Below are 21,868 nucleotides of genomic sequence, written 5' to 3' on the forward strand. Positions count from 1 at the left end.
TAGATTCAGATTTTGTGGTTATCAATGTAAACTATTAATGATTAATAATTAATAATTAATTGTGATTTCACAATATGTAATTCATAATATATATAAAAATGAAATAGATAATCCCAAAAGTTTTAATTTTGATCATAGATCATAAATGATAAAGTTCCTGGAATAAACACACATATATATATGTTTATTCCAGGAACTTTATATATATATGTACTTAATTTCGTACACTATTTGTTGTACAATGCGATGCATGTGATAATAAAGCGTTTCTTCGCGTCATTTTAATTATTTAATAAAATATTTAAAATAATTCAATTACAAAATGGTCTTTGTTATAATAATTAATTGTAATATATTATTACTACGTAGTTAGTTAGCTATATATTTTTACGTCATATTATACGTTGTATACTTTTCTGTAATATTTAGTCAGAACACAATATCATCATATTTTTACAGGTAGACTTAAAGCAATACACGATATACGAAGTAGACATATAAAAAGATTTTATATTATGTCAATCAAAATTCAATCACTAAATTATACTTGATTTATACAAGTTGCTAGAACATGGAATCGTTTAAATCGTTTATGGATATTTTTGAAAGAGCTGTTAAAGAAAGAAACAGCACAAATTTAACGGAAATTTTGAAAGACAGTAAAACATACTTTCAAAATATAGCGAAAGATGATAGTGGTATGTAATAAATCTTATTATATATCATAAAGCATAGATCTTATTTTTTAATACTACAGTAAAATATTGTATTTATTTTGTAGAAGAAATATATGTAACTGTATTTTAAATACTAACATTTAATATTTGCAATTTTTGTCTCCAGAATTGATGCTATCTATATTATTTGATAAAAAGAAAGGTTTACTTTCTTTTCTTAATAATGAACTTGGGAAGTACAAACCTGAGAAAGGTTTTGATAAGGCAGTTAAAGAAGCATTTCATCTTCTTGAATTTATCATAGAACAGTTCTGTGATATATTTATACCATATATAGTTGGAACAAAGGTATAATATGAATGTTATTTCATGGATATTTACAGAGCACATTAAAGCTTTGTTTGTTTGTAGAATGTATGCCAACAGGCACTTAAAACACGTTGTTCAGCACTTATTCAAAATGCTGCTTGCAATACATTTAATAAGTTGATAGCAAGTTTTGAGGAATATGAAATTGAATTAGATAAAACTGTAGAAGAATTTGTATCCTTATTCTGTTTTGTTAACATTAAAGGTAGAATTAGAATATATAAACAAATTTATTTTACATGAAAATAATTTAAAATTATAAAAACAATAATTTTAACTTTTTACAGAAAGAAGCTTATTATTTTCTGTACTTGGAACAATCGCAAAACATTGTCCAGAAGTTTCAGAGACACAAGAATATCATAAAATTTTCCAGCAGTTAAGGAATGATTTCATCAAGCAGGTAGATTTTATTGTTTAATATCTTTGAAGAAAAAATTTTCATTCTTACATTAAAAATTTTAGTATAATCCACAAACTATGTCCCATTCACTTGATATATTTCAAGTATATTTGGATGCTCTTTCAAATATATTGACAAGGCTTACAGAAAAGATAGAAGAAAAGTATTATAAGGAACTATACACATGGGTCAAAGAATTAAGCAATCCACAAAAATACTCAGTTAAAAAAGTTTCAATGAGATCTGCAATTAATTTGTTGTCCAGACATATAGATGTGTTTGGTGATCTTGTTTATTGCGATTACAAATACTGGTATAATTTATTGACAAATGTAGCCCAAGATAAAAATGTAAAATGCAGTCAATGTGGACAATATGCTTTAAGAAAATTTTATAGTGTAATTGGACATATTTTAAAACACAAATCATCTGAGGATGATAAAGCAATATTCCTGGTAACTATCTATTTTGTAGAATAGTTTATATAGAATTTGACAATATCTATAATATTTTAATATTTATTATGTTCTAGTATTTCAAAAATCTTTTTGAGGAACAATTAAGGAGCAGTCATCATGTAAATTCAAATATGCTATGTTATATTATATATGGATTTAGTCAAATAGCTGCACCATGTAAGATATATCTTACTAATAATGATGTGAAAAATATGTTTTCTTTGATAGCTAATTGTGCTATGCCACTCTGTTCAAGGTATCAATTATATATTTGCTTCTTTCAAATATTTCATAATATAAATTTATTAATGCTCTTAATTTTGCAGAGATGATATAGAAAAAATACACTTAGAAAGTATTTGCAATTATCAAGAAGCTCTTTCAGAAATAATATTACATACATCCGATCTTTCAATTGATCAAATTAATATAATCACAAAGCTTAGTATTCTTTTAATTAAGAGATTTCCTGAATTCCCTGTATCTAACCAGAATTTTGCTGTATCCTTATTGATAAATACGATCGTTAATATTATGACAATTAATAGAAACCTGTTAGATGAATTTTTATATAATTTAAGTAAGTATATATTTGATAAATATTCATAAATGAAATTTAATATTTTAGTATTTTTTACATAATGTGTTTAAATATTTAGTTTATAATGGAGTAGTGTGGACCTGTTCGCATACTTTATTCGTTGATGCTGAATTACAACGAGGATTGAATAATCTACCAGAACGACCACTGTGCTATAAAGATTATTTGCCTTTATGGCTACAACTGTTAGATCAAAACAAATATAGCAAAGATTTCAAATATAGCGGAGAAACTGTACAATATGTAATTGATTCAACTATGCATGTGGGGACCGCATTAATCGACAAATTAAATCTGAGCACAAAAACGAAAGAAGATAATATATTTTCAGATGCAGCCTTTTCTCAAATTGCTGAAAATGAAGCAGATTTTCGAACGTTCGTTAATATCGCAGATTTATATGTCGATATAATTAACAGCTTAGACACCTCTTTATTCATAAATACAATACACAAATTCTTATTAAAAGTTATTAGTAAATCTCACAAAAATCATTTAGTGTCGGGTTTTTATAAATTAGTACACGCAATATCTAAACATATTTGTGGTTTAAGTAGCGATGAGATTGAAACAGAAACATTAGAAATGTTAAATAAGTATATAATGAACGTATTGAATTTGATTCCTACATTTTCCAATGAATTATTAACTACATGCGTGCACTTAATTCTAGATGTACCAATGTTATATGTAGAAAAGATACTGAACAGTACAATTCCAACATTTAAGATTGCCTTTACAGTTGGTATAAGTGACTTTGAATTAGCTTGTAAAGCTTTAAACACATTAGAAAAATGGACAAATCATTTTGATAATCGAATCACAGCTATGTTTTTACAAGAAATAGTACCATTTTTGGAACCATATTTACACAGTGGTGAAAGTTCTGTAGAATTTCTACAAGATATCATAAAAACCGAGCGAAAAGTTATTAAACGAATAATATTAAGAGACGATGAGAACACTTTAGAAAGATTTCAGATGAGAGTTTTGTTGTTTATCGCTTCGCTTGATACAAATATAATAATGGATTTCATATATAAAAAATCTATGAACACAGGAGCTACTTGGGACAAGAAAGACTTACTCAAATACTCATTGACCTTTTCTGATACACAAGTGGATATCCATTTTGATAAAATTTTGCCCAGAATAATATTATTGGCTCAAAATTCTGGGGATAGACGGACGAAGGTAATTGCCTGTGAAGTACTTCATTCGATAGTAATGTACGTTCTTGGCAAAACATCACAATACTTAGTATCCAGTCCAGATCGATTCGTTTCTCTCTATACAATGTTATGTCCAGCCTTATTAAATTTGGGCTGCGATTACGAAGAAGCAGCGAGACAAATTTTTTATCCTTTAATGCTACAGCTAACTCACTGGTTAAGCTCAAAATTTATGCTTGAATCTCTACCTACTACATATTTTCTCGATTTGCTGTTCAAAGGTCTATGTGATGAAGCCAATTCGTCTCTTAGAGAATTTTCTGGGATATGCTTGGCCGAATTTATTAAATGGTCCATAAGACAGTCTGATAATGCTGCAATAAGTCAGTCGAATATTTATAAAGTCATAAATAAAATGACAAATTTTGCTCTGCATCCTTCTACCTCTAAACGAATAGCAGGCGCAACGGCTTTTAATCATATTTATAGCATTCTACGTGAAGATGAGACAATTGTATCTATATATTGGTTGGAAATTTTATACAGTTTCATTAAAAGCTTAGATGGTTGTAGTGATCCATCAATCATTAATGCTCTTAATCATGTTGAGAGAGTTCTAATAGCAAAGAAAAATCTGTTAAACGCAGAACATCATAATCGTAGGAAACCTTATGAATTTGAAGGTTCAACTTTAATCGATGCTGTAAAGTGGTTGCTCACACAATGTGGTTGTTTAGATCAACATTGTCGGATAAAATGTATGGAACTGGTTGTAAAACTTTCTGAACATGTAGCAGATTGTGACTCAGCTAAAACAATAATAAATAATTATATCGATACATACGGAATTGAAACGTTTAATCGTATAATTTTAAGTGAATTGCCAAAAATAGAAAATCTACCTGTTAATGGCATACTGCCTTTTTTAAGGACTTTGGATTGTTACATTTGGTTAATAAAAGGCGATTTATTGAATATACAATGTTTATTTGATAATTCAAATTCGCAAAAAGATGAAATTTTTAATTGCGCTAGGAATTTTATTCATGTGATAAATAGAATTAAAATAGAGAATAAGGAAGATAATCTAATAATATTATCGAAAGAGATTGAAGATCTACAAACATTGCAATGTAAAACAATATTGAATATATTCGATTTTACACAAATTTTATTGAATTTTGATGTAAGTAAATTATTCTCTAAAAAATTTTATATTAAGATTTCAATTTTTCATTTTTCAATTTCAGGGCAATTTCATTCCAGATTTCTTCTTCAATAAAGATTTTTTTGAGTTAATTGCAAAATGTATAATGTGCCCACAAGTAATAGGGTTTGATTTAAAAAATCTTGAAATTACAGAAGAACTTTTCGTAATTATGGGAAACTTGTTACAGTCTATAATGCATAAAAATAATACTTCTTTGTTACACCTACTTAAATGTGAACTATTGATATACGTGGAGAAACATATATACGATTTTGCAGTATTAGATAACATTATTTATGGTAAAAAGAATTTTACTGAACTTAAACAATATGTTGGAGGTTTAAGTTTTTTGGATCGTCATAATATCCTTAATCAATTAGATAAGGTATATAATACATATACGTAATATTGCTTTTTCAGTACATCATATTATTTATAATTATTAATATTGTTTTATAGATGAAAGAGTTGATTAATCGACAGGATATAGTTACACGTATTTTCAAGGCGTTAGTAAGAGAATCATTAGGAGAACTTATTTATGTAACTATAAAACCATCAGGAAAAGATTATCTAGAAATTTTAATGGAATTTTCACTTATTCATTACGAGGTATATTATCCAAATATACAAATAGAAAGTATCATATATTGAAAATCTTTTATCATATTGAAAATATTTTATAAAATTATATTTGCAGTTTTCAATGACAAGAATGTTAATTGAATTCATTGAAAATGATACAATGCTGGGATTTGGTGATAAAAAAATGAAACATGGTGTATATTTTTTCACTACATTTAAATACGAGATATTTAGATACATATTAAAGGATGTAGAAAAATCTATTGAAATATTTAATGATTTATTGCAACGAGATCCGTCTACTCTTCTAATGATAATGGAGCAATTATTTCTGTTTGTACAACGGTATAAAAAGGAGTTACATGATTGTGTAGAAATATTAGTGGATACAGTTATTAAAAAATTCACAATATTTGAAAGTGTAATAAATAATTTAGAAGATAGAAGACAAAAATTAATAAATATTCTTGGTATTGCAGTCCATTTAAAGCACAAACCAATAGAAGTATCGTCTTTAAGTAAAGATTTTTATATGTGGATTCTTGATCAGCTAATGGACAATTTAGATATAGAATATAAGATATATATCCTTCATAATTTTCTGGTTTGTCTAACTGATATGACTGATACAAAACCAGAAGTACTTGCTATTTTACGTAATTTGAAGAATAATAGACTCGATGTGTGTCCAAATGATTTTTCTCAGAAGAATGTGAAAGCTTTAAAAATTACTAACTGTTTCCACAAATTGGTAATGTTATTACCAGTCACTAAATCGGTGATAGTATTTGAAACCATTATTTTATTTGCAACTGGTATTGCTAAATACCTGTGTAATGAAACAACTAATGAATATTTACAAAAGTACTTTGATTCTATTACCACTGATTACGCTGTGAAATCTTTGCAAGCAGCATACAAATTATTTATGAACTTAACAAATGAAAGGTTTGATGTGTTACATAGATTTCTTTTACCATCATTTGAATTTTGCAAAACTACTGAAATAAATCAATTCTTTGAAACAAATATTAAAGAAATATATACAGTTATTTGTCAAAGCTTGGTTGGAGGTACTTCAGACATAAAACAACTTATGGTATCAAAAATAGGATGTTATGATCTTGTTGCAATTATGTTTGCAAAATTACAAATCTGGGACATAGATAATGCTGAGAGTGTGATTACTCGAAATGCTATTGATAATGTGGTTACTGGAAAAGAACTTTTACACAGTTTATACAGCAATGCGTTAAATGTACGTATGTTAAGGACACATGAGCCTGAGCTTAAAGAAACAACAAGATTGTTGCATTGTTCTGCATATAATTGTTCCATAGCCATTGTATCTAATATAAAAAAGGATGAAGACGCTTATGCAAGTATTTTTATTGAGAACAGGAAAAAAGAGCAATTGATTTGGGAGAATATTGTAGATTGCCAGAAGCAATATAATTTTCAACAGACAGTTGCTGAAAATCCAAAGTATCGTAAAAGATTAGTTAATATAAGAAAGAGAATAAAACAAAGACAAGCATCTAGTCATTACTCATATATATATAGTTATGATTTATCTTCCTGTAGTTTAACTGAAGATATAAATGCTTACGATTTTAATGAAACCATAGTACGAAATAAACATGATAGCACTGGTAAAAAGGAAAGTATGAGTTTAACATTTGAAAATGATGAACTAAATAATCATGAATGTATGGCTTCTATTTGTGGAGTTCTGAGTCATATGATAGAAGAAAAAATATCTGTACCACCTACTGATGACACTATTACAGTGCCAAAGTGGTTAAAATGTTTTCTTAGTTCTATTACAACAACAAATTATAATAATGTCAGATTGTTTATGTTAAAAGTTATCTTGAATATGCAGACTGTGTTTCAGCCTTATGCAAAATTTTTCCTTCAGCCAATAATGCATGCAACATATTCATATTTGAAGAGAAACCAATTAAATTATATTATTGTTGATGTTATAGAAATGTTAATTGATTGGCAAACTTCTCTTCAAAGATTAAACGAATCTACTTTTGATCAGAATAAAGATGCAATTCAACAGCTATGGGAGACATTGATCCAGAAGGTAATAGTAACGAAAACCGACAAAATTTCTAAATCTATTTATAATTACAACATGAACATGGTAAAAACTGTACTCGAAGTATGGCATCCTTATTTGAAGCTACCTAAAAATTTAAGTGATAAGATAAGTACTGCACCCGGAGCTACAGTATATTTAATATTAATCTGTTTCATTAATGGCATGGGACCAGACATTATTCAAAGAAATGATATCTTAGAATTTCTGGAAAGATCTTTAAAAAAATGGCAGGATGATGAAGAAACAATTTTACAATGTTGTGAATGCTATGGTTTAATCTTGAAATCTCTGAACGATGATAATACATTAGCAAACAAAAGGTGCACTATAATTGATACAATTCGAAGTATATTGAGACAGATGCAAACGAAATGCGAGAACAGACAGATGAAATGCATTCGTGCATTATGTAAAAATTACCCGATTGCGGCAATGGATTATTTTGATTTTGTTAAAAGAAGTATATTTAGAGTAGATTTTCAAGGCAAGTCAAATGGTTTAGAAATATTTTTATTATGCATACCAAATTTTACTACAGATCAAATAGTGAAGGAGTTAGCTTACATGAAGCTTCATGATTTATTAACAAATAAAATTTTACCCTGTGAGAAAATAACATTAAAAATTATCCATTCTTTAGTTCATGTTCTACCTCCTCCAAATATACTGTCATTTATAATATTAGTACCACCTTATACAAAGCATAAACTTTCTGAATACAGAGAAATCGCTTATGGTATATTTATAAATATTTATAAGAAATATGCAGGAGACAGTTCTGGAAATAATGAGATAAAGGAGTTAATGCATATCAGCAAAGAAATATTACTTAATGGTATATTGGATCCTACTGAAACATTACAAGAAATGATACTAAACTTTTGGACGCAAGATGCAAAATTAACAAATACTTGTAAAGAAAGGTTGCTTGAAGCAGTAGATATATATACTCCCAATGCTGGTCAAAATTTCTTACCATTCATATTTTTACTTATTACAGATCTTATAAAGAAATCAAATAATTATACACAAAAGATATTTGAACCTTTGCATGATTGCAGTTATAGAGACTACAAAATAGCTCTCTTATGGAGGACAAAGAATTTTGGATCAAAGGCTCCGCTTTTTGCTCCATCCTTAGCTAGTCAAATGAATCAAACATTCACTCAAATGAACACTACATTATCATATATGTCCTTTGATTCTACACACACGACATCGCATAATTCACAATTAATGCTTCAAGCAACTCAGGAGCTTAATTTCGAGCCGACTTACGTTAACGATACATCTATTGCAATGTCTATTAATCTAGGAGTAGATAATACATTTGAAGTACCAAAAGTACCACAACCTGCCTATAATAAAAAGTCGAAACGATTTTTAAGCAGTGCAAGTGATATTTCTGCAGCTATAAGACAGAAAGAGATTAAAAGAAATATACAGCACGCGGAAATGATAAAAGAAGAAGGCGTGCGGCAAAGAAGCAGTGTAAAATTGTATAGAAAGTATAGAATTGGTGATTTTCCAGATATTGAAATATCACATGCTACACTGATCGAACCATTGCAACAGTTAGCAAAGAATGATCAGTTGATTTGTAAAGATTTAATAGTCAATATTGTTTGCTCATTAATTGAAAACTGCAGACAGAGTAGTTTTACGGAAAAACTTGTAGACAGTATGGAACATATTATGGAAAATGAACAAAATAGTAATTCCACTATAACTGCAATTTTAGAAATATTATTGAATGCTTCTATAACAGGTTGTACACCAGAAATCATTACGAAGGCCTCGAGGTCGAATAGTTTAAACTTCCTTGGATCACTCGTTTTAGAGGAAAATTTGATTCATGAGACAAGTATTTACAGACCACCTAAAAAAAAGATACGACGGGAAAATGTGGATGACTCATCCTCTAAATGGTTGCTTTTAACGAATCTTTATAAATCTATGAATGATGTTGATACAGTTCTTAGCATTTTTCAAAATCATATTACAAATAAAGATATGCAAGTATGTATATGAATATATTTATCTTATAGTAAATGATGATAATGAAATCGATTATCCTTTTTTAAATCAGTTCTCTCAAAATTTTAGATCGCATCATTTGCCCAAGTATCTAACAAATGGGAAAGAGCAAAGCTAGCATATGAGGAAGCTTATGGAACGGAATCAGAATTAGTGAAGGAGCATTGTCTTCAAGGCTTGTTTGAATGCCTAAGTAATTTATGCAGCTGGCATGAAATTGACAAACAGATAAAGGGCAAGCTTGATAGAAATTTAGATAACATTTGGAATAATCCATGGAAAGATTGGATGTTCTCCTGGGTGTTTGCTGTTCATGTCCGTAAACTGATAAATGAAGACAATACTGAGGAATTCCAAAATGACTTCAAAATCATGGAATCTTGGCTGAATGACACAACAAAAACAAAACACATGAAACGATTCTTTGGGGAAGAATGTTCGATATTTTTTTTGCATAATCAATTAGAAGTTGCCCGTGAATTTTTATTGAACTCCTCTGATGAGATAAGGGAACAATGGATCAGACTTCATCCGCTTTCTACGCAATTAAGAATTTGCAAGCTACAGAAGTTGCGAATCATCAACGATGTAAATAAATTTATAAAAATTTTGAAATCGGCTGAATCATCGCGCGATTTAAACGAGATATTAAAGTTCTGGGATAACAGTATGCCTTCATCACTAGACGCTATACTCCCATGGGATAAATTAACGTCTTATAGGACTTATTTTATTGATAAATTACTTGATGACAAATTGAAGGAATGGAATGAGAGTTTAATACCGAACGATTCAGACAGTAATCCCGATGAAAACGAAAATTCGATTATGTATAGACTACGCACAATTACCTTTAATATGAGATTGAAGATGGTTGAGGCATCGATAAATCAGAAGAACAAATACATAGCAAAAAATTATTTACGACAAGTGGAACAAAGTGTAGAAGCTCCGTCAATCTTTTTCAATGAGTTTTTATTATTTTGTGGAAAATTGAAATACCTGATGGGAGATATTGAAACGGACATGAAAAAAAAGCTATCACACTACTCTTCTTCTTGGAAACATTGTCACGATCTTTTACGACAAAACTCTATTGTTGACACTACGAATGTTAGTAGTCGGAAGCAAATTAGTATGATAGCATCGAAGATCGTAAAGTTTAGTGAAGAAAACGAAACGTTCGCAGAATTGTTAAGAGGAAATACTATAATTTTGAAAGAAATAAACGCCGAGAATAATGAGTTATCTAGCATTAGAAATACACTGGAAACTTATAGCTTTAATAATTTGAAAACGTGCTGTGATATGACGACTAAGAATATTAAGGAATGTTATTTCAGTCTTGCAAAGTATTGCTATGACAGATTATCGCATGGTACACATGATATTCAGTTAAGTAAAGAATTTATTCATTCTATATTGAAAGCAATGAGTTATGGATCTCTTGAGGCAGCCCACTATTTTCCCTGTTTGTTAAAACCTGAATATTTCAACGATCAAGAAACAAAGGATATTTTTATGAAAGAGATTGAAAGTATTCAAATTTGGCTGTTTCTCTCTTGGCAAGCCCAACTATTTTCCCATTTAGGAACGTCAATTGCTCCTTTAATTATACCTGTTCTTAAACGGATTGTTGAGGCTTATCCTAATGCAGTTATTTACACATTTCGTTTGACAATGGAGACAAACCCTGCTCTCTTAAATGAAACTAGTACTTATGAAATTCGCCAAATCCTTTACAATAGACCGGAAATCGATCGATTTTTGACAGCGCTGCATTATGTAGTCAAACCAGAATTATATTTACGACACTATTTAATTGAATTTAAAAAAAATTTATCTCTGGGAACAGCTACGGCTATAGATATATTTCTAAAGAAAGTATATCCAAATCTACGAGAGAACAAACATGATCCAAAACCAGGGAACATCTTCAATAAGATTGCACCCTATAAAAATATGATAAAGGAGTTAGAAAATAAAAAAACTGAAGAAATTAAATTATGGGTGGACAGGATAATCGAAAAAATTAAAATATCACTTATTAAGCAAGATAAAAGTAATAATAAAGATAGATTGCAAGATTACAGTCCATGGTTATTCAACTTTCCTGAAAGAGATGTGGAGATACCTGGTCAGTATACTGGCAATAGAAAACCTATGCCTCAGTATCATGCAAAAATTTTAAAGTTTGACTCAACTATAAGAGTTATGTGGTCAATGCGCAAACCTATTCGGATTACTATGATTGGTAATGATGCAAAGGACTATCATTTTCTGACAAAATTTGGAGAAGATCTACGACAAGATCAAAGATTACAGCAATTGTTTACCATTATGAACAAGACATTACAAATTGATGCAGCTTGTAGACAAAGACAATTATCTATTGATACCTATCAGGTGAGTACTTTTCTAAATAATTCACAGAATATTAAAGAATAGTAAGAAGTCAATATTAAAAAGGGAATTAACTTTTTCAATGCAGGTGATTCCCTTATCTAAAACAGTGGGTCTTATACAATGGGTAGATAACACAAGATCTTTGCAAGAGTTAATAAATTTCACACTGTCAAAGCAAGAGATAGAACGATACGATTCTATAAGTAAACTCTATCAAGAATGGATTCAAAACGTTGCTCCTTCTAAACAGCTGCATGAAAAATACAAGGAAGCAACAGTAAAGTACAACGCCTCAGAAGTGACTAGTAAAATGAACGAATTTATTGGTAAAACCGAATGGAACAGTTTACGCAAAACATTGACTGTATTATGTCCATCCATAGAAAGTTTTATTACAATGCGTCGAAATTTTATTACTTCGTATGCTACTATGTGTATTGCACATTGGATCTTAGGCATTGGTGATCGGCATTTGGAAAACACTCTTATTGTTATCGATTCAGGGCGTTGTTTAGGTATCGACTTTGGGCTAGCCTTTGATGCTGGTGTTGACCAAAGAATACCAGAATTAATGCCTTTTCGCTTAACACCCCAAATCCTAGGCTTATTGAAGCCTTTCACCGAAAAGGATCTTTTGAAAACGATAATGATACATACATTACAAGCAGTGAGAAACGAACAAGGACCTATTCTGTCTTGTATGGACGTTTTCGTTCATGAACCTTTAAATTGGACTGAACACGTTAACAAAACATTAAGAGAAAGTGAAGAAGATATTACAGGTAGTTTTTAATTATGTATAAGATGAACTATTTTAATTCTTAAATAGAGAATAGCACGTGACTACTTTTATTTTATGCAAATTATAGATGTTAAATGGGTACCAATAAGAAAGATCGAAGCAGTTACGAAGAAGTTGAATGGGATTAAACCATCTTTGATTACACTAGATCAACTAAAAGAGCAACATCATGATAAATATTTCGATAGATATTACGCTATAGTTACCGGGGATGATGACATCAAACGAACACGAGCAAAACTGAATGGCTTTTTAACTCTTGAGGAGCAGGTAATCCTTTAAAAAATTTTATTGTTGTGATCATTTAGCAATAAGATTCTCTAAATTTTTAGATCGAATGTTTGCTGGATCAAGCAACCGATTTAAATATTCTGGGTCGTACGCACGTAGGATGGAAACCGTGGCTTTAAAAGAAGTAATTAAATTTATATTTTTATAGTATATATTTATGATATAATTTCGATTATAATGTAGTTTTTTTTTATGAAAATAGTACTTTTTAAATTATTGCTTAAATAAGAAACTAATGAAAATAAGTCAATTTCTTTAAAATGTTTATGTTTGTAAGAATTAGAATTTTGTAATATTTTTAAATATATTTTATACACTTTCCTTCATTTTATAATTTATTATTATGCGAGTAATTACATTCTCTAAATAATAATATTATTTATTAATAATACTTAGTTCTTTAAATTAATAATAAATTTTCATTCTTAATGATTGATCGTTTATTAAAAAACTACGATATTTAATACAGTATTATATTGTCTTCACATAATTTTTAACTTTTTGTCGAATACGTAATTACGTTACGCATCAGTATTATTAATTTTTATGTTCGCAATTTTTAAATAAATTGCACTGTAATAGAAGTTGTAAATTGTAAACATCTAAAATTTCTCCATGAAATTATTAAAATTGCTGATCAGATAAACTGCTAAATCAGGTAAAAATATAGAATTTACAATTTACTTTCTTCATTTAACAACTATTCTATAATACTAACTCTTACATACAATAAATTATATTCACATTAAATTATCTCCGCTCTAATGAGCTGAATCGTCAGTTATAATTCGAAATAATATAATGGCATTCCATTATACAAAATTGAGATCCTTAAAAATTTTTGTTTGTTTAAACTTGTTTAGTGAATTTTTATAGAAATTAATTTTTTGTATTTCTCAAAGCGTTTACAATATTTGCGGTATAATATATTACAATAAGTCATCTGGAAATTATTTAACATTGATGCAGCTGATCTTGCAGTTGTGCATATCGTCCTTGCAGTACGCGTTCTCGTTCAGTTTGTCTATTAACATCTTCCATAAGTGCATTTACTCGTCTCGGCACGGCTGCTTCTTCCTGTGTTTGTAAAAATTTGAATGTTGAAAGCTCCAAATGTGCTTGTTCTATTTGTTCCCATAGATCATGTAATTGTTTTGTTAATACTTGTGCCCTAGTCTGTAATAAAGAAAGTTAGCGTATTAATTAATTATATGTATATATTTTAAAATATGTATCTTTCGTACTGAAAATAAGATCACCAACCTGGTATCCACCAGTAAGGACTTTTAATTTTTTTTCCATTCTTGCTGCCCGTTTGGCTTCACCAGTCATATGCATGCGATTCTCTTCTAATTTTCTTTCGCATGCTTCTACTCTATCTTTTTTTGAAGCTAACGTTGCTCGTGTGTATCGTTTTTGTGTTTCCAGATATAATATCTAATAAAATAAAGAAGCAAATAAATATATTTATCAAATCAAAAATGTTTTAAGCATGGAAAATATGTTAGTACCTCTGACAAACATTCTTCCCATACAGTTGTATAAGAATCCGAACTTAATTCTCCATGCGCCATACCTTCTTTTACTACACCCATTTCATCAGTTAAAAGCTTCTTTGCCTATATGAAATGTTCATTAAAATTAAGCAGCATTATAATTTCACAATAAAGTAAAAAATATCTTACAGCAGTAAGTTCTTCTTTTTCAAAATTAACGTACGGATGTTGCTCAAGGTAAGCTTGAGCTTGAATTATTGAATTTGAGGAACCTTTACGATTTTGTTGTGCCGGATTTTGTAATGCGTCATACTGTAGCATGGTAATCATTTCTCTTTTAATCAGTTCTTCTGCCTAGAATCATATTTATTAGTAGTTGTTATATGATCGTTATATACAGGGTGTTAAGAAAAACCACTCAATATTTATGTGATATATATATGGTTGAGCTTTCAACCTATGTTTACTAAGGTTTACTATTTTACACAGTATAGTGTGTTTTCTATGTATTAACCCATTTGCATCATGGTCCTACTTAAGAGGACTGGTCCCTATCACCGCGCGCAGTCGATCGTAGGTGCAGTAAATGACATCCGAATTTTTCATGGAGTTTATCGAAAATTTACTGTTCAAAACGATTGGTAGACAATGTTACTTCGCAAACATCACATCTTACATTCTTTACAACAAACGAAAAAAGTAAAAACTATTTATTTAAGAAAAAATTATTTAGATTAAAATGGAAATAAAAAAAAAAAAAACAGTCGCAGCGCGCGGATTAATCCGCGCTTGGATGCAAATGGGTTAATATTGAACAGTTTTTTTTAAATACCACATATATAATTATTATGTACATCATACATATATTTGACGATTATATGAACATACCCTTTGCAAATCTGTTAATGGAGTATCCATAAATGGCCTCAAAATATTCATATTTACATCAACTGGTCGTGGTAAATCTCGTTGTATAACTTGCGACCTCCTAGATAATTCCTTTTTTCCTGTAAAACAGAATACAATATTAATACATAAATAATTTTTCTAGTAAAGAATATACATTTATACTTCAGCGATAATCTATTATATACTTTGTTCTATTAATTCTTGTTGTTGCCTAGCATCTATATCAGCTTGATCTTCTACAATTTCCGTCGTGGTTGAAGTAATATCTTCGTTTTTTGTTTCACCTTCAGGAACTACTATTTCATAATCATTACGCGGTGTTGGAAGCGCACTCAATCCAGCACGCAACTGTTCTTTTACTTGCTTTTGAATTAATGGAGTCTCCGATCCGTCCATATTTTCATTTGGATTAATGCTGAGCTTGTCACGAACCGGTGTAGCTGCTAAAACTCCGTTTTGCGTTCGTGTAGATGTTGGTGTGTTAAATGAATTAGCTGGAGTTCCATCACTACGCTGAGATCGGAATGGCGTAGCCAAAATTGTGTTGGGAGTTGCCACAGCGTTCATGGAAGGTACAACACCAGTAAAATCAGAATTATTTAATGGAGTATTCAATCCACCTGTGTGCAAATAAAGCAATAAAATTAATATCTTAGATATATGGTTTTTTCCACATACAATTACACCAACCTTTTAATGGAGTATCAACATGAGTAAGAGCCATAACATTTTGAGCTTCTTGAAGTATTCTATCTGCAGCGGCTGGAGTACGTGGAGTTACAGCTGCATTAGTTGGTAAAGAATAATCAGCTAATAAACTATCTGATAGTGTGATGCCACTTTCTGTTGCAACTTCACGAGCAACCTATTACAGATAACATAAAATATAAATTCTTATATATTTTAAACAAAATAATAAAATATATTAACTAGATACCTCTGATGCTCTACCAAGCTTAACTACTTGCTGTAATTCTTGGTCAGATATCTGTGGTTCTGGTAAAACAAGTTTACTCCTCTTTTTTATTGGCTCTTCATTATTCAACATTCCCATTGGAATATCGTTTTCTTTACGTTGTTTCAACTTCTGTTTGTCTTTTCTGCGTTCCATTTCTTCCTTTTCTTGTCTCAATTCACCATCTAAATGTTGCTGTCTCATTTTTGAGAAATCAATAGCAAGCGGATCTACATGCTCATTAGACGTATCATAAAATCCGGGTGCTGGTCGTTTCTCAAACGGAATCTCAGAATTGTAATTAACACCGCGTTTGCGCTTATTCTTTTGTGATACAGTAATACCAGCAGCTCTCAACTCTCTACGTTTTTGTAAAGCAGCAAGCCTACGAGCTTCCTCTAACTGTTTCTCTCTGGCTTTACGTTTTGCCTTTTTACCCTGTGTGTTTGCAAGTCTGGCACGTGCCTCAGACAACATTTCCAATTCTGAAAATTACTAATTTTATTGTTCTTACATATAACAGAAAATAATAGCCTGTAAAATGGAAAGCTTACCATCTTCATCCATGTCCTTAGGATCAGGCCTAGCTGGTTTTGTTTCTGGATTTGGATCAATTTCTCCTGGTTTTAGTTTACGAGGATCATCTGCAGCATCATCTCCCTCTTCCTTTTTTTGAGCTTGATCCCTAACATGGTATAATAGCAAAAAATGAAAAATTCATTTTCAGAAACATGTTAGTTTAAATTTATAAAATACATTTAACTCACAACAAATATTCGTAACGTTCTAAGCATTGTGCAGCTGTTCGTCCTATAATTGGCGCAATTGTTCTCCATTGGGTAGGCATTAATTTTGCAAGATGAAGAAGCTTTTCGTCTTCTTCTCTGCTCCATTCTGTTTTTTTAATGCTTGGGTCTAACCATTCAAACCAACGCGCTTTGCATTGCTTAGCAGACTTTCTATGCAAAAGTGATGCTATTCGACTCCATTGATTTTTGCCATATTTCATTACAGCAGCTTTTAAAATCTCATCCTAAAAATACAAAATATTTACAGAAAAAATCATCTCTGATATAATCAAAATGTAAATACAGGTTAGAAATCAATCCTTACCTCCGTATTCCGCCAAACTCCACCTTTTATCATAATACGCGGCATTTTTTATATATTTTTTAATACCATCCAAAAAGCAATAAAAATTGAAAACTTTTCACTGATTATCCCTATTTATTTGATAATTAATAACAACCTCATTAGAGCTATAAATTAGCGACAGTAACATCAAAGAGGAAATTGCGATGTCAGAGACACCAGTGGAAAGCGGCGACAAAAATATTAATACAATTTTTTTAAAAGCAGATACAGAATAGAATCCGACATTTATATATATATCCAATAAAAATGCTCTTATGATTTTGAAGAATAGTATATGTTTATAGAAAAAATAAAAGATCTATAAATTACAGATAAAATATTACAATATATAGACAGAACTGAAAGTTTATTGAACTATGTTTTATTGTTTAATAGTTAATTAATTAAGACAATTATCTCAAATGTTTCATAACATCTGATCTTCTGATTAAAGTATAGAGAATTATATAAAAGACAACAACAAGCTGTATTTAAAACTGATTCCAGATTTCAAGTTGGTTTTGAATTGTGAATATAGTTTTAAATATAGAGGTAATTTAAGGTGTACAGCATAGCGTTTCACGCATACGATAAGCGAATTGTAAATTATTTATTATTATAATAAATGTATGAACAGGAACTATACGTAAACTTCAGAGAGAGATTTTGGATATACATATATATTCAACATATTCAATACACGCATGAATTACACATACAATAAATAAAAAAATATTTGTTCAGTAAATTATATCTGCACAATTTGAATCATAAATATCCTGCAGTAACTCATTAAATTTATTGCCGACGTAAAATATTTTTCATATATTTGTACTTTTGTACATGTTATTTTTTATAAATTATATTAAACATTAAGAACATACATATATACATATTATAACTTAATTACTGAAATAATGATTAAGTTAAATCTTTTCTGCTTTTTTAGATTTCCTTTTGGTATCTCACGTTTAGGAATAAAATTATAATATTTATAGTCATATATTTCTCATATATACAAAGTCTCATATTAACTGGTGGAATATTGATATTTACAACTTACATGGTGAATCTAAGAATTTAATTTATGTTTTATATATTAGCAACACGCATAATTTTTACAAAATCAATATCTTCTTTTACTAAATATGTACCATTGCTTTAATTATTTGAATTATTACTTACTTGTTTTTATAATTATGTTTTTGATACATATGTTAAATAAATAATATTTAATTATGTCTTTTATGTTATATTACATTTACATTATTTTTGTTTTTACTCCATTATGTTTCATGTGAATAATTTCATACAAATCAATTATACAAAACAAATATAAGTGAATATATATATACATATATACATCCATTCAGTTACTAAGGCAGTGAATTGATTATTGTATCATTTATATTATATTCAAGCTGCAAATAAGTAAATAATAAAGATTTTAGGCATGAATAATGCAATATATACATATATGTATGTATATATATTTATATGCATGCAATATGTGTATATAAACCTAATATATATTATTAATTATTATACAATATTTATTTACAGTTTTCAATGATAAGTTATTCTCTAATTAAGAAATAAAATCAAATTTAATTAAATGAAATTGATTTAACTATTTACAATATGATAACAACATTTTCTTTACATTAATCGATAATTCTTCTTGTCATTACAAATTTTGAATATTTATATTATTTTAATGCATAAGTACAATATACCATTTACATCAGCTTCATTGATGATATGTGAAAAATAATACTTAATATAGCAAATTGCTTTTGAATTTCAAGGCTTCCAACTGAGAAAACTATCCTGTATATATATTTGTTTAAATATGCTATGTGCAATAGATTGTGGAGCTTTACGATTACGTTGAGCTTCTAAAATGTATGAAACCTTTTCTCTTGCTTCACTGCGAGAAATATCACCTCTGAGACCCAATAATCTAACTAAATGATCTTCAGTCATATCTGGATATTTTTCAACCAAAGAATGTAAATCAAGAGAAAGAATTTCCGAATCTTCACAACGCAATACCTCTGCCAGTCGCTTGATTATTTCAAAGGGAGAATTAAAGTTCCCTACTTTTGGAGCTATTCTATCAAAGAAATTTTTTAATTTATCTGCTTCTGTCATTATTTTTGATGTACATGTTAAGCATTCATCATATGTTTTTAAAGATATCTTTCTTTGTAGCATTGCAGAAATGTAACGTTTTGCAATGAGATTTTGTGCCTCTGTAATAACATATTCAAAATTTTTTGGGCACAGGTGATTATAATCCTGAAAATAATCTTCTAAAGTCACACAAATGGTTTCTACTGGAATAGGGGATGATAACCATTTAGGAGTAATTAAATCTTGAAATTGTAATTCTAAATCCAAGAAAGATTCTTCTAGTAATATTGCTGCTGCTTCATTTCGTAATTGTTGATAATTTGATAACAAATTTTCGAATTTCACAGTAGCATCTCCACTAGCATTAGAAACCCAATACAGCTGTTTCATTTGCTGTGCTAATTCTGTAAACTGTAAACAATTATTAACAACTGTAATCATATGATGCGTAAAGTAAGGTACTTGGCTTCTATCCTCAAAATGTTTGTTTTTAAATTCCAGTATTGCTTGTTTGTACATAAATCCATATTTAATTACTTGTTCAATGCACAGGACTATAGCCTGTGCTGTTAATTCAATGCTAATTGTTTTTGTAACTTGGAGATTTTGATCAATCATTTGAAATATAATCACAGGTGCTGCTGTGTGATAGTATGTTTCTTGAGTGCTTCCTTCTGGTAATACACCACTCCACCAGTCTACTTTTTCAGTTTCCAAAGTCTTTTTCATCCAGTCTTCATAATTTTGACACATATTCTTCAAATATTTCTCTTGCAGATCATTTATAATTTCAGGACTCAACAAAGGGCCTATATCACTTGTATCAATATTTAATTCAGGATGTTGCATTAATTCTGGGCCAGTATAAGTATTCATAATCCATGATAATAAAGATACATATTCATTTCCTTCTAAGCCATTGGCAATTATGTCCTTCAAATGTTGTGATAAACTTGTATGATACATTTTAACAAAAGTTCTTACAATATTATACCAAGGTGGAAAACAAGGTTCACAAAGAGTTTTAGCAACTCTCAAATCTTCCAAAATTAAGAGTCTTGTAAGCTCTAAATACCTAACTAGCCACATTTTGTTGTCCACTCTTTCCTCAACATGCGTTCCTTCAATTCTATTGGCTACAGATTTTTCTAAAACTTTCATTGCCATATCTTTCCACTTTTTAGGTCTTCCTGGTGGCATAAATCCACTTTGTTTATGTCTCTGAATAGCAAAATGATCTGCTTTCTCTTCTCTTTCTATAATTCTTAATGCTGTGACTATAACAGTAGGTTCTTTTCTCACTGTGTTTAATGTACGACTTAATACTAATCTAATTTGTTTCTCCATTAGCTGAGAAAGCATTTCAACATCCTCTAAATAAGCTTTTAACATAACTGTATCAGCTGGGGACTGATTTGGAAGTTTGTGAAGTTCATACAACAAATCATCTCTTGAATTTTCAAGATCCATAATAATCTGATGAGCATACAGTAGATTCCCCTGATTTATCCACTGTTTGGTCATTTCAACGCTTTCTGGTAAAGTAAATGTATGTTTCAAATTTTCTTTGGCAGTAACATACTGAGAGTGACGCATATTCTCTTCTTGAACAGCTTGCAATTTTGCACTGAGTTCTGGAACTTTACTGAACAATTCGCCAATATCATTTAGATCCTGTTTTATAGAAGCGCTACTCTCCAAAGAACTCTGAAGCTGTTCAAAACCTACACGAACTCCATCTAATTGACTTTGCATTGCAGTTTTGAGCATAGTTTCCACAGAAGCTTTCTTCCGGGCTATTCTACGTTTGTACATATCAATTTTTTCCAATTGACCTGGTCGTTGCAATAGATTACACCCATATTTTGTTGCCTTTGCCTCTGCTTCTTCCTCCAATTTTTGCAAGTCTTCCATTTTCAAAGCCATTTTGTTAATGTTTTATTTTACAAACTATTATTTTACTTTACACCTTCCGATAATTATAGAAAATTAGGAATAACGACTTTTACTTAAATAGATTCATTTAAAGGAAAGCATGCAGATTATTTTGACATTTATAAAACCTTGGTTAAGCATGTACCTTAAGATGCGTTTATATTGAATAGCTATCTTGT

General features: G+C 29.6%; 4 protein-coding genes across 4 annotated transcripts in view; 2 read left to right on the plus strand and 2 right to left on the minus strand.

The window, feature by feature from the left end:
- LOC139989657 (short-chain-enoyl-CoA hydratase) overlaps nucleotides 1-21,868 on the plus strand; it is an 80,096-nt gene that overhangs the window by 56,664 nt on the left and 1,564 nt on the right. The gene's annotated exons all lie outside the window — the stretch shown is intronic.
- Nucleotides 226-13,462, plus strand: LOC139989644 (DNA-dependent protein kinase catalytic subunit). The gene is made up of 16 exons (XM_072008120.1): nucleotides 226-459; nucleotides 562-698; nucleotides 844-1,025; nucleotides 1,089-1,251; nucleotides 1,334-1,449; nucleotides 1,512-1,904; nucleotides 1,982-2,163; nucleotides 2,234-2,487; nucleotides 2,567-4,866; nucleotides 4,931-5,275; nucleotides 5,350-5,502; nucleotides 5,591-9,607; nucleotides 9,695-12,031; nucleotides 12,117-12,813; nucleotides 12,901-13,103; nucleotides 13,166-13,462. The coding sequence occupies exons 2-16, from the start codon at nucleotides 572-574 to the stop codon at nucleotides 13,241-13,243; spliced, it is 11,547 nt and encodes a 3,848-aa protein (XP_071864221.1). The 5' UTR covers nucleotides 226-459; nucleotides 562-571; the 3' UTR covers nucleotides 13,244-13,462.
- On the minus strand, nucleotides 13,637-17,789 carry Cdc5 (cell division cycle protein 21). Its single transcript, XM_072008126.1, has 11 exons — nucleotides 17,598-17,789; nucleotides 17,252-17,517; nucleotides 17,039-17,169; nucleotides 16,467-16,969; nucleotides 16,220-16,394; nucleotides 15,715-16,149; nucleotides 15,509-15,627; nucleotides 14,810-14,974; nucleotides 14,636-14,743; nucleotides 14,388-14,561; nucleotides 13,637-14,300 (listed from the first exon to the last, which is right to left on the minus strand). Exons 1-11 carry the CDS (start codon nucleotides 17,640-17,642, stop codon nucleotides 14,079-14,081), a joined length of 2,343 nt encoding a protein of 780 aa, XP_071864227.1. The 5' UTR covers nucleotides 17,643-17,789; the 3' UTR covers nucleotides 13,637-14,078.
- Nucleotides 19,240-21,823, minus strand: Sec6 (Exocyst complex component Sec6). The gene has a single exon (XM_072008127.1). The coding sequence runs from the start codon at nucleotides 21,678-21,680 to the stop codon at nucleotides 19,422-19,424; it is 2,259 nt and encodes a 752-aa protein (XP_071864228.1). The 5' UTR covers nucleotides 21,681-21,823; the 3' UTR covers nucleotides 19,240-19,421.

Source organism: Bombus fervidus, chromosome 8 (assembly GCF_041682495.2).
Source record: "Bombus fervidus isolate BK054 chromosome 8, iyBomFerv1, whole genome shotgun sequence".
Taxonomy (NCBI): domain Eukaryota; kingdom Metazoa; phylum Arthropoda; class Insecta; order Hymenoptera; family Apidae; genus Bombus; species Bombus fervidus.